This window comes from Acomys minous (genome assembly GCF_964271855.1).
Source record: "Acomys minous genome assembly, chromosome: 1".
In the NCBI taxonomy this organism is placed as follows: domain Eukaryota; kingdom Metazoa; phylum Chordata; class Mammalia; order Rodentia; family Muridae; genus Acomys; species Acomys minous.
In genome coordinates this window covers 15166890-15180441 of record NC_140483.1, presented here as the reverse complement: position 1 = coordinate 15180441, position 13552 = coordinate 15166890, and the positions used below count along the sequence as shown (strand labels likewise).

The following is a 13552-nucleotide window of genomic DNA, read 5'->3' as shown; positions in this document are numbered from 1 at the left end:
TGTTTACAGTGTTCTGCCTGCAGGCCAGAAGAGAGAACCAGATCTCATTATAGATGGTTGTGAGCCACCATGTAGTTGCTGGGAATAGAACTCAGGACTTCTGGAAGAGCAGCCTGTGCTCTTAACCTCAGCCATCTCTCCAGCCCTTAAGTATCTTATAAATTATGAACAAACATTAGACTAAAAAGGCATTAGTACAAAACATTTTCAAAAAACAGGGCTCAAGATATGAAACTTGCTCTTTTCTGAAGTCCATACCTAACTCAAACTACTCCTACAAGAGACTATCCATCTTGTTAATATGATAAAAGGCACAGGGTTCAAATAATGACCAAGGTGTATCAAAGTAACTTTATACACTAGCTTATGTGTAGGTATATTGTGTATGGGTGTGTACCCATGTGCCTATAGGTGTGCTCACATGCATATGGAGGCCAGAAGTCAGATAGATGATAACTTACCAGATATTGCTCATACCTTACTATAATTTTTAAAGCCCCTCTCCCTGAACCTGGACCTGACCATCTGACTCAACTGGCTGGCCTGCAGAGCCCTAGACTCTATGTCTCTGCTTCCTTAACGCCACTGGCCATGGCTTAGCTGGGTGCTGGGGGTCTGACCTCAGGTCCTCATGCTTACATAACAAGCACTTTACCTCCAGCCCGAGTGAATTTTCAGGGCATTTATTTCAGCACATCAGTTAACTCCACTGAGCATGGCAGCTGCTACCAGCAAAACTGAATACTTTTATTTTCTCCTTCTAGTGCTGGAGACTTGCACCACCACTCACCTACTGACTTCCCTCACAATTGCCTGTCTCAGAGCAGCTGTTTTGAACACATTTAAGAATTTTATAAATGGCAAGATTACCCCAAAAATAAGCAGCCTAAAACAATAATTTTTATATACTTTTACATTTATCATCAGCCATCTGAGCCTGATCAACTAATTCTGGGTTAAGAATACACAGCTGGGCGTGGTGGCGCAAGCCTTTAATCCCAGCACTTGGGAGGTAGAGGCAGGTGCATCACTGTGAGTTCGAGGCCAACCTGGTCTACAAAGTGACCAGAGCAGCCAAGGCTACACAGAGAGAACCTGTCTCGAAAAACAAAAAACAAAAAAAAAAAAGGCAGTTAGACAGGGGGTAAACATTTCATGACACTGGGTTAGATACTTAAAGTCCTACTACTGGAATTTTATGATTTTTGTAATATATAAATACTTAATAAAAGTTTCAAGGATACAATAGCATGTTTGCTTGTTTCAGTAATGTTGTCTAGTAAATATATGTCAAGTAGTGCCTATAAAAGAAAAAGATAAAAACGTCAGTGCATTTTATAGTCTTTTTTTTTCATGTTCCATTTTCTCTACCCTGTGCCAGGCATGAAACTTCAGTTATGAATGCCTCTTCCTCTTCATTCAGACATCTGCCTGCCTCAGCCTCCTGAGTGCTGAGATCAAAGGTGTGCACCCCAACTCCCACCGCTGCCGGCCTTCCCATTCAGACTGATGTGATTCCATATTACTGTAACCTACGTGGATGCTAGCAGGAGGATATTTTCCTGTGCCTCCTTCATCCCGTTTCCACAACTTCTCAACTTGATCTCCTAGCTGAGAAACTAGTCCATCAATCATCAAGCAATCATGGTTCCACTTCCCTCTGCAATATGGGAAACATTAAAGGGTTAATAAATTGCATAATGTTAACTGTTGATATTAAAACAGCAAGCATAAAGTACTCAAAAACTATATAATTATCAAAAGACAGGTGAGAAGCAACTTCATTTAGTATCATGAGACTGCAGAAATAAAGTAGCACTGATCAGAAAAATACCCCCGGCGAAGGCTAAACACATGGAAAGAATGGGATCTAACCAGGAAAATACTGGTCTCTTTTTCACCGTTCTGAATTATCAGCAGCCACAGGTAGTAAAAATATTTGTTCCAACTCAGAGCTGAATCCTGATTTGTTCATTCAAAAATGCAGTATTGAGTACTTACAATGTGACAGGTATTACCCCTGCCTATTTCCTCACCTAATGTTTGTTATCAATAGCAGAAACAGCTTTTATTTATGGAAACTGTCCTATGAATCAGACATATAACAAGTGTCCTGCACACTTAACTTTTATATTTATATTTCAGCTTACAAACAAAGCTTCAGGAAATATAACAACCTTCCAAAGTACATGCTTACAAAATCAGGGCTATCAAAATTTAATATATGCCTAATTAGAAGCAAGAGTAGTGGTCCACACCTAGCATCTCAGCACATGAAGACTGAGGCAGGAGAATCAAGTTCAGCATTATACTTTGCTACAGCTAAGTTCTACACCCCCAGCCACTCACTGCCTCATGATACTACAAAACAAAGATTAAAGCTAAAACCCAATGTCCCAAGAAACAGTTATACTAAAGCATCATGAATCCCAAGCTCACAGTACATTATCATTACAACACATTCCCTGGAGCATCTGATCTAAGAAACCCAGAATCAGGTCTAGGACCCAAGCTACTCGGGCTTCTACAATTCTTTTACTCCAATTGGAGGAACACAATTCCAAGAGACAGGATTTGGTTCTAAATAATCTTTCTACCATAGGTCTTTTTTCAAAGCAACCAACTAAGCTACTTTTTTATACTGTTAAAATAACCAGTTCATGACATATTTATAGGTTTTTGATGACTAGAATCTTCTAATCTTTTTTTCCACAGAAGAGTTCCTGGGGGAGGAAGTATGATTCTACAAACTGCTCTGATAAACCACTCGTAAACATCGTTTCATTTAGGAAATATCAGCAGTGTGCTCTAGTTTAGAAACCCAGCGTCAGTTGGATGCTTTTTACTACTCTATTGCTCCTGCCAATCAGTGAGCATGGGGGACATTTCTATCTTCTCAATCTTCTTTAATGTCTTTCTTCAATGCCTTAAGAGTTTTTATCAGATAAGCCTTTCACTAGCTTGATTAGAGTACCCCAAGATGTTTTATGAGGCTACTGTGAAAGGTACTGTTTCCTCGGTTTCTTTCTCACTCCATTTGTCCTTTGTACATAGGAGGCCACTGATTTTTGTGCATTAACTTTGTACCTTGCTACTTTGGTGAATGTATTCATCATCTATAGAAGTTTCCTGGTGAAATTTTTAGGGTCACTATGTATGCTTCTGGATCATCTGCAAGGCCCTATGCTTAGCAGTAGATAGCTAACACGAACTCAATGGTATTTTTTTGTCTTGTAATGCTTTGTCAGCCCATTTTTTTCTTATCCTATAGTCTTTTGCTTTAGCTCTTTTTTAGATTTGCCTTTGCTTTTAATTTCCAAAAAGATACATTTTTAGGGGATTTCTATGTTTGTCAATGTGTGTTTTTCTTGTGGGCTTTTTTTTTTTTTAATTTGGGGGGGGCAGTGTTTGTTTTTATTTCACCTTTTCCCCCTAGATGCTTGTTTACTTTCTAATAAGAGAAAGCAAGAAAGGATTTGGTGCGTGGGGAAGATCTGGGGATATTGGGGGTTATATGGGGAAGATCGGGGGGGGGGGGGGGGGGAGGGTAGTAGGAGCTATACCAGAATACATTATATAAAAATTTAAATTAAATAAACGCATAGGCATTCGGTTAAATCAAACATTCTGGTAATAACGTCAGTTATGGCAACAGCTGACTGAGAAGCTCAACTAGTGATTTTTCAACACGAGAGTGAATACTGTAGTCGGGCTGCACTGTACCTGGGTGAACGTTCACACTTCTGCCGACGACTGGTATAGTAGTTCTGAATTACAGGATAGTTGTAGCGCAGCCTTGATAGCTGCAAAGCATCATCTGCAGGTTTTAATAAAGTTGGGAAAAGTTACCATTAGTGCCAAAATATCTCAAAATTTAAGGTTATAACAACTGATTTAACTGTAATTGTTTAATATATTTTTAGTCTTCCTAAAATTGATTGATTTTTTGTTTTTGTTTTTTTTTTTTGTGTGTGTGTGTTTTTGAGGCAAGATTTCTGTGTCACTGTCCTAGAACTTGCTCTGTAGACCAAGCCTGCCTCTGCCTCCCAAATGCTGGCTTTAATAAAGGCTTACACGACCACCACCTGGCCTAGTCTTGATAAAATTTAATCAATACAAGAACACACTTTTTTTTTTTTTGGTTTTTTAAGACAGAGTTTCTCTGTGTAGCCTTGGTTGTCCTGGGCTCACTTTGTAGACCAGACTGGCCTCGAACTCACAGAGATCCACCTGCCTCTGCCTCCCAAGTGCTGGGATTAAAGGCGTGCGCCACCACGCCCAGCTAAGAACACACTCTTTAAAAAAAAAAGGTATAAATTTGGGAGAGAGCGGGGGATGGATCTGGGAGGAGTTTAAGAAAGAACATGAGGTAAGTATGCTCAAAATGTGTTGTGTACACATATGAAATTCTCAAAGAATAAGTGTTTATTTATAAATACCTAACAATTAATTAAACAAATAATTATACAAGTAAGAAAAACAATCTCCCATGAAATTTTTAACAGGGATGCTGGGTGTGGGATTTTATAGTTTAGAAAGTACTCACATGGCATAAAAAAGAATTTAAAATAAATAATCTTCACCGTTTTCGTTTTGTTTTGTTTTTCAAGACAGGATCTCTCTGTGTTAGCCTTGGTTGTAATGAACTCGCTTTGTAGATCAGGCTGACCTCAAACTCACAGCGATCTGCCTGGCTCTGCCTCCTGAGTGCTGGGATTGAAGGCATGCACCACCATGTGGCCAATCTTCACCATTTGCTCAAGTAAGAATGTAAGTGTAATACCAACAGTTATACAAGCAGTAAACAGCAATCTCTAAGTAAAATCTACTGTACCTCCTAGAAACACAACAGCAGACTCTATAAAAGTCAATACCAAGAATTTCTCAAGTCGCTAATTCTCAGTATTTATATTACTAGATTAAAGGAACCAATTAATTTAATAACCATGTTAGTGCTGGGCATGGGGTGTACACTTTTAATCCTAGTATCCAGAGGCAGCCAGAGCTAAATAATGAAACCCTATCTGGAAAAAAAACTAAATAACTAAATAAATAACCATATTGGAGGGCATCACACAACCCAGGCATGTTGGGAAACGCCTTCAGTCCCAGCATCCAGGAGGAGGAGGTGGCAGGTGAAACTCTACGATTTTGGATCAGCTTGGTCTACATGAGTTTCATACCAGACTGGGATACACAGGGAGACCCTTTCTCAAAACAACAGGACTACTAAAGACATCAGTAAATTAAGTAATAAAAATCATAGTTCCATGGTGTAAGTTACAAGTAGTAACAATTTCAGAAGCCATGTTTCCTCAAATTTGCTCATTTTACATGTTAATCCAAAGAACACAGAGCCCCTGTGGAGTACTGATGATAGAAAGAGAGACTGAAGACTAGAAAACATAGAATGATGGCTCAGAACAGAACAGCAACATTGTGGAGTTAGGATGTTTCAGTAAATATTCTTATGTTAAATACTTTACCTAAGCCTTCAGGTAAAAGCCCAGAATGAGAGAACCACAGAACCATTTGTGCATATTGACAGATAAGTTGGGTAACCATATGCTTATTGCTCAAGTCCACCAGTCCTATAAAAAAGAATTAACATTGGTTGTATCTTTCAATTTATTGACCACAAATGACAAATCATAAGTCATCAAATGCATATATAATTTAGTTTGCATTTAGTATACTTTGAACTAAAGTAAGGTGAAGCAAATCTCGAAAACGTTAACATAACTCACTAAAATAGGCATCTTTATGCAAGCTGCAATGACCTGTTTTAGGCAAAATGCAATTAAAATAATTGTTCAAATTAGGCATTTAAATGAAATTGTACTTTTTTCTTTGTTCAAACAGCAAAATAAAACAAAACCAAAATACATGTTAACTTTGAATTTTAAATTCTAAGGCCACCAAGGTGGCTTAGTGAGTAAAGACACCTGTCAAAAAAAGTTAGCAGACCTAAGTTTAATCCCTAGAACACACACAAGTACTCAGAACCAATCAGAGCTGTCTTGTACCATCCACACAACATGGTGTGCGTGCACTTACATTCACATCTACCATACACATATAGACAAGCAAAAAGATTTTTTCCATTCAAGAAATAATTTCCTCTTCACACAATGACTCACCAAGTAAATAAAAACTGTAAGTGAGTTAAGTAAATTATAAAATACTCATTTGTATAAAATGCACACCTCTCTCAGTGATGCCCTGGGCCTCCATTGCAAAACAGCCTAAGACTGTATTCAGATTGCTAAGAAGCAAATGGCACTGCTGGATGGACTGTACGGTTTGTGGATCGATGAAACGACAGGAACCATCAAATAACGGCGCACCTTCCAAGGGTAACAAAATACAAGATTAGTTCCACACAGTGACTCAGAATCATTGTACACTTTCCTCAAGTCCCATTACTCTAAAGAATGACAGGCTTGGGCTGGAGAGATGGCTCAGCGGTTAAGGGCACTGACTGCTCTTCCAGAAGTCCTGAGTTCAATTCCCAGCAACCACATGGTGGCTCACAATCATCTGTAATAGGATCTGACACTCTCTTCTGGTGTACAAGAAGACAGAATACTCATATACATAAAACCCACAAATAAGTAAATCTTAAAACAAAAAACAAAACCCACTAGACCAGTGAGGTTCATCACAGCAAAGGTTACTAAGACCTTGTCTCCAACAAAAGTTCTGTGATTAAAATATCCATCAAGACTAGCTTTTAACTACTAAAAATTTGCCCTGAATCCAGATTTAATACTTACAAAGCCTGTCAAATTCTTCTTTTGTGAGAATCACCTTATTCCATGTCCATTCAAGAACAAATCGTAGATTAGCAGAGGAATTTGGTTGTTCTTATTTGTATTTATAAAAGGGAAAGGATAAAAAGAATGGTTACTAACTCCAAAATGAAAAGTGGCAACTTTGCAGGAGAAGCACCTTAGCCAAGTTCATGAATTTAACAACAGCGTCTACCAAATGCATCTTGGTGACCTCATCACAGGAGCAGCGCTGCCCGAGGAGCAAATTCTGAGTGAGGGTGTAGAGGGGGCAGAGAGCGACTATGATGAAGATAAATAAATACAAACTGGAAAGCAATCTTAAAACAACAACACCACCACCAGGCCTACAGTCTTTAAAAGTTGACTTTAGAAAATCTGCCAGATCATATAATATTTAAAAGATTCAAAAATATGATAGGCATGATGGCACATGCCTTTAATCCTAGCACTCAGACAAAACAAAAACTCCAAACAACTAAAAACACACAAATAATGCTGTATTTCCTCATTTCCCAGTAGCTATAAGACCACTCCTGGAATACTGATAGTTCTCAATTAGTATTAACCTTTGTAATCACAAAGTTTTTTTTTAGGTGAGCATCTTCTGTTTTCAAATAAAAGTTAAATGAGTAAGAAGCAAGATGCTTGCTTGCTTTCAAATGGCTCACAACAGATCATTAAGGGGCAGAGTATATGTGTTATGTGCATATACACATGTAAAGAACAAAAGAGATACACAATACTGTGACTGCATCTCCAGGGTCTTTGGCTGAATGGAAAAAGTGTGTAAAAGTAATACACTGCATGATTCAGTTTATGATATATGACGAAACTATAGCAGTAGAGAGATTAGCGCCAGGCACCGGGCAGAAGGGAGGAGGGTTTGGGGGCCATGTTCAGGGTCTTTGATGGGACACTGCACAAGGTGTTTGCTAGAGGCATCACTGGGGAGAGACTGATATAAAGCATACAGAGTCACTCTGTATTACGTATGCACTGCTATTTTATGTGAATTTAAAATAATCTCATTGAAAAGAGCTGAGCTAAACCATAAGCTCAAATTATAAGAATATAAATGTTTTACTTTTACAATGTGAAACTGTTACCTTCTATTATCCATGTTCTGATGTAACCAGTCAAAAGTCCCAAGGAACTTGTTTGAATTGCTGCTGACAATATAGCTTCTAACTGTTCTTCCTAAGCCACGTTAAAGAGAAAACAAAAAACAAAAACCAGTATGAAATCACAAGCTGTAAAAGGTTGGAAAATAGTTATGACCCCTGGACTGGCTACAGTCAGAGATAATAAGTACATGCCTGAAGTCCAGCAGTTGGAAGGTTAAGATGGGAGGATCACAAGTTTGAGGCCAACCTGGGCAAAACAGTGGGAAAAGCAAAGCACAGTAGTTACCCAGCATTGGTAAGGAGGTAGGAAAACTTGAAGACCCAGAAAAGACTTGTACAGCATGCCCAAAGAAGCTAACTAGACAGCTAAGGGAATCTCACGCTGTTTGCACTTTTATTGGTAGTACTGATGCCTGGGTCACAAGCACTCTCCAGTGAGCTACTCATCTTCAGTCCTCTTTTCAGAGTCTCAGGAAACTGTACAAGTAAGCCTTGCACAAATTCACTCTGTGGCCCAGCCCAACTTTGATCTTGGAACCTCAGTAACAACTAGGCTTACATACTTGCACTGCCATGCCCAGTTTTTGTGACTTTTTATAGGTATTTTGCTGACATGTATCTATGTGTACCATGTGTACACCTGGTGCCTGCAGCAGTCAAGAGGGTACTGGATGCCCCAGAACTTGAGTTACAGATGGTTGTGACCACCATATGGATCCTGGGAGCTGAACCAGGGTCCTCTGCAAGAGCAACTAGTGCTCTTAACCACTGAGCATCTCTCTAAGTTAGTGCGTGTGGAAGCCAGATCCCAAGACCACGGCTACTGATCCTGGAACATGAGAATACACAGTGAGTACAGCTCTACATTACCCGCTTTTGCAAAAAATATATTCAAAAGAAAGAAAGAATATAGTTAAAATCTCACTTGACTTAAACTGGAAGGCTGAATATCAATCAGTCTTGGTGAAAGGAAGCCAGCAACAAGACATCGATTATAGCTGTCAGGGATGACGTCATTGAGAGATGGTCCTGCTTTCTTTAAAAATGTCAAAGTCTGTAATAGAGAAATTAGTCCAACATCAGCCATCATCAATTCACACTTAAGAACTACCTTATACAACTTAAAATAAGAGCCTGAATAAACTGTACGATCAAATTAAAGGGTCTGCATATCATGCTATTATTCTTGCATGGTTCTCACGTCAGCTGTATTATTTCTGAGAAGAAGCAAGAAGGAGAAGCCCTCCCCAAGTCAGTACATACAAGGATGAGCAACAGTTGTGACATAGTCTTTAACCCTAGGACTTGGGGGCAGACAGATCTCTGTGAGCTCCAGAACAGCCACTGCTACCCCCTGAGACCCCCACCTCAAACATCCACTCAGAAGATGCCACAAAGGCACTAACCTATTTCACTTCTTCTTGGAGTTCAAGTAGATAGAATCTATATAAAGCTAAAAACATTACAATGCTTCATCCAGCAAGCTGTCATTAAAACAGGACATTAAGACACTAAGCCTAGCAGAAACTACTACTTAAGATGAGTTAGTTTTTACAAATACCATGAAAGTTTAAATCCATGAATCCTGTGCATTTTAGTATGTGACTTCAGCTACATTAACACACAAGCATCATGCTAATTCATACATACCTCCTTCTGAAATCCACTACAGGTTACATGGATAACTCCAGAGTTCAACAAACAAGTGGCATCTTAAAAAGAAAAAAGATTTTAAAATCTGAATTAAATGTTTATAGCCAAATTATTATATAGACTAAATTAGCTCCACTCTTAAACAAGCAAAAAAACAAAAACAAAAAAACAAGGATTCACTGTGTACTCCTGGTTGGCCTGTAACTCTATGAAAACCAGGCTGACCTTAAACTCTTAAGAGATCCTCTTGCCTCTACTGGGATTAAAGGAATGTGCCGTCACTGCCCAGCACTTATAAATTCTTTCCTTTTTTGTTTGTTTTTTATGTTTTGTTTTATGAGACAGGGTTTTGCTCTATAGCCTTGGCTGTCCTGGACTCGTAGAATAAGCTGGCCTCAAAACAGCGATCCACTTGCCTCTGCCTCCTCAAGTGCTGGGATTATAGGTGTGAACTACTACTATGCCTGGCTCAATTATAAATTTTTTTTCAATTATAAATTCTTTCTTTTCTTTTGGTTTCTTGAGGTAGTCTCTCTGTGCAGCCTTGGCTGCCCTGGATTCATTTTGTAGACCAGGCTGGTCTTGAACTCACAGGGATCCGCCTGCCTCTGCCTCCCGAGTGCCAATTATAAATTCTTAAGTATATTTTTTCATATATTTTCTTCATCATTAACATATTAACTGACATTTTCCTTAAAAATTCAGTAGTATTAATTTACAAACACATTCTAAATTTCTCATGTGCATATAAATAAGTGTATCAAAAAAGTAATGTAGGTTAAATGACAATGAGATAGGAACAAATGACACTACATATACACTAAACCAACATTATGAAAAATTTATGAAAATACATACCAAAATTAAAAGTACTTGGGCTAAAAAACTGCTCTGGAGGTGGATATGAAGGAGGAACCCCTCGACTTAAGCTTCGCTCATGCACTAGGATGTCCAAGATGTGATGTGGGGAGGTCCTACTCACAACTGAGTCTAATGACCACAGTGCAAAGTAAGAGCAATTATGCAGGGATTCTCCTGATCTAAAAGAAAAGTTAAAAAGGATTGAGACACTGATGAGCTATACATGACAATATCTGAAGAAGGAGGTGAGAAAACAAGAGTAATCATACCTTAATGAATCTGGCATCTGTGCATGATACCAACGATTTATGTCAAAAAGTCCTAAATACACAGAAGGCTTTCCCTGTCCATATATATTTACTTGCCAGGTAAAGACAGAAACACTAGTATCAGGGGATAGAGCTGCAAGGAAAAAAAAAAAGTTAACTATTTTTCCAAAACAAAATAAAGAACCTGAACATAAAACCACAACAGACTAGAGTGAGACTTAATTCATATTTCAGTAGACTTATCAAAACCATTCCTCTCTTTTGAGTCTCACTTACACACTGCTGTTACTCCTTAGGGAGTTCTCATCAGAACACTCTTTCTACTTGTTTTCACTTAGTACTTTATTGACTTTGAGACAATGAAGTATGAAGTGATTTGTTTCAACAAATGTTCCCCCAAAAGATGGTACACAGCTGGCACCAGAAGTTAACGTAGTATCCAGAACGGGTATCTTACAGCACTGAGGTTTAATTCTTTAGAGGAACTTAGTTGAGAAAGAGAGATCTAGCCAGATGGTGAAGGCAAAACACATACAAATACCTAGACTGTGGCAGGAGAACAGCACCAGAAGGGCAGGAAAAGTAAAAACCTCAGATACCACTAATGCCAACTGAAAAAGGAAGATGTGAACAGGAAATAAGAAGAGATATGCATGTTAAGTTTTGACATGTTCATTAGGATATAAAAGCAGGCTCACAAATTTAAAATTGGGAACTATGCCATGTGGTGGTGGTGCAATGCCTTTAATCCCAGCACTCAAGGAGGCAGAGGCAGGCGGATCTCTGTGAGTTTGAGGCCAGTATGGTCTACAGACTGAGTCTATATACCACAAGGCTACACAGAGAAACCCATTGTAAAAAAACAAATCAAAACAAATCTGTTATCCCTCTTTAATCTTTATAAAAGGTAGAGTATCATCTCATCTACAGAAGGAGAAGAGGGACTCAGAAATGCACAACTGTCAAAGGTTATAACTACATGATGAATTTAAAGAAATCTACCCTGAGATCTTTACCCAGAAGGAGGAACTACTATTTAAAAAAAAAAAAAAAAAAGAGGGCAGCAGCAGGTAGGGGGTAAATCATGGTACACACAGTGTGGCTCAAAAACAACAACAAAACCACAAAAGGGAAAAACATCCAAAGACAATTATACTAGTTAAAATGAAGACTATTCCTATGCTGAATTGAATTCAAGCACAAGAATCTTCTTCAGTTCTGTATAACAACCCAGAGAGCAAGAAGGGCCTAAAAGACTGAATAAATAACATAATCAGGATCTTAATTTTCAACTGTCATAAATATGAATCCTAGAAACCTGTCACAAATCTTAAGGCATAACACAAAGTAGTTAAGAGTACTTTTAACCAACCTTCTCGCATACTCTCTTCCCTGTCACCATGAGATGGAAACCTCTCTATGCTCTGGCATCCCAGCAACTTGGTGTTACTAGTCTGTCCCCGTAAGGGGAACATGCCACCTGCTAGATCCAATGTGTATCTTTCTTCACAGTATTCTAATCCCTGCAACATAAAATATGCACAAATGTTAACACTATTCTAAGTAAAATGTTCTAAAACCAGATATTCCCATAGTAAAAGTTTTCCCACATAAAAAGCTAATCATTCTGAAAGCTCTAAAATTATATACACAACTATAAATGTATATACCAAGCTAGAGTTACATTCTCAAAATAATTACCAACAACATGGGAGGACACACACTAATAGCTAGAGTACAATTTGGAATAGTGGCCTTGGCTGTCCTGGAACTCACTCTGTAGACCAAGCTAGCCTCAAACTCACAGAGATCCACCTGCCTCTGCCTCCCTGAGTGCTGGGATTACAAGCATGTGCCACCTCGTACATATAATGCTTAAGAATATGTTTTTTGTTCTGTTTTGAGACAAGGTCTATGTAGCCTTGGCTGTGCTCGAACTTACCTTGCCTCAAAAGATTTAATATTAATTCTTAATCAAAAGAGAAATTTTTTTGGGGGGGGGAAGCCGGGCACGGTGGCGCATGCCTATAATCCCAGCATCGGGAAGCAACGGCAGAAGAACTTGAGTTCAAGGCCAGCCTCGTGTACAAAGTGAGCCCAGGACACCCAGGGCTATCATACAGAGAAACCCTGTCTTGATAAACCAAAAAAGACAGTGAAAGAGAGAAACTTTTGCTCCATCAATAAGAACAGTTTTTTTTTAACTACCCGCCTCTTATTTTCAAGTCAAGAGTCTGACTGTAGCTCTGACTGCCCTGGAGCTCACTATGTGGACAAAGGCTGGCCTTGAGTTCCTAGAGATTTACCAACCTCTTCCAGGTACTGAGATTAAAGCATGTGCCACTAAGCCCTCTTCAACTCTTTTAAGTGACAAATTCCACTAAGAGCCGGAAAAAGGCTGAGATGTTCCCCAGAAAAAACTGTAATCATTACAGTTCATAGATTCCCTAAAACCCACCTATATACCTCAACACTAAGTTCTGAAAGCTTGCTCTAGAATTGAGAAGATACAGCTATTAGTAACACTACTTTTTTAATTTTGAAAATTCCCTCAGAAAAATAAGTAGTCGAGCTAGGTGAGGTGGCACATGTCTTTAATCCCAGCACTCAGGAGGCAGAAGCAGGCAGATCACTTTGAGTTCAAGGCTGGCCTGGTCTACAAAACAGGCCAGAACTGTTACACAGAGAAACCTTGTCTTGAAAATCAAAACAAAACAAAAAGAAAAGAAAAGAAAAGAAAAGAAAAATATGTAGTCATCTGAGCATGTTCATTTATAGACCCTGAAGTTACTCGTGGATTACTGCTTGATATATGAGAAAAAAAGCAGCATTCCTCCTGGGTATTACAATT

At 38.7% G+C, this 13552-nt stretch overlaps 1 protein-coding gene across 4 annotated transcripts in view; it reads right to left on the bottom strand.

Annotated features, from left to right (window-relative positions):
* AHCTF1 (AT-hook containing transcription factor 1) overlaps window positions 1-13552 on the bottom strand; it is a 56043-nt gene that overhangs the window by 29297 nt on the left and 13194 nt on the right. For all 4 annotated transcript variants that reach the window (XM_084791613.1, XM_084791614.1, XM_084791612.1 and 1 more), the window contains exons 8-19: window positions 12074-12224; window positions 10702-10834; window positions 10430-10611; window positions 9569-9630; window positions 8844-8972; window positions 7901-7991; window positions 6777-6866; window positions 6207-6347; window positions 5487-5591; window positions 3724-3817; window positions 1537-1660; window positions 1245-1301 (exon numbers count right to left, since the gene is read on the bottom strand). In XM_084791613.1, the coding sequence (XP_084647739.1) occupies window positions 1245-1301; window positions 1537-1660; window positions 3724-3817; window positions 5487-5591; window positions 6207-6347; window positions 6777-6866; window positions 7901-7991; window positions 8844-8972; window positions 9569-9630; window positions 10430-10611; window positions 10702-10834; window positions 12074-12224 (1359 nt within the window). The remainder of the gene's footprint in view (window positions 1-1244; window positions 1302-1536; window positions 1661-3723; window positions 3818-5486; window positions 5592-6206; window positions 6348-6776; window positions 6867-7900; window positions 7992-8843; window positions 8973-9568; window positions 9631-10429; window positions 10612-10701; window positions 10835-12073; window positions 12225-13552) is intronic.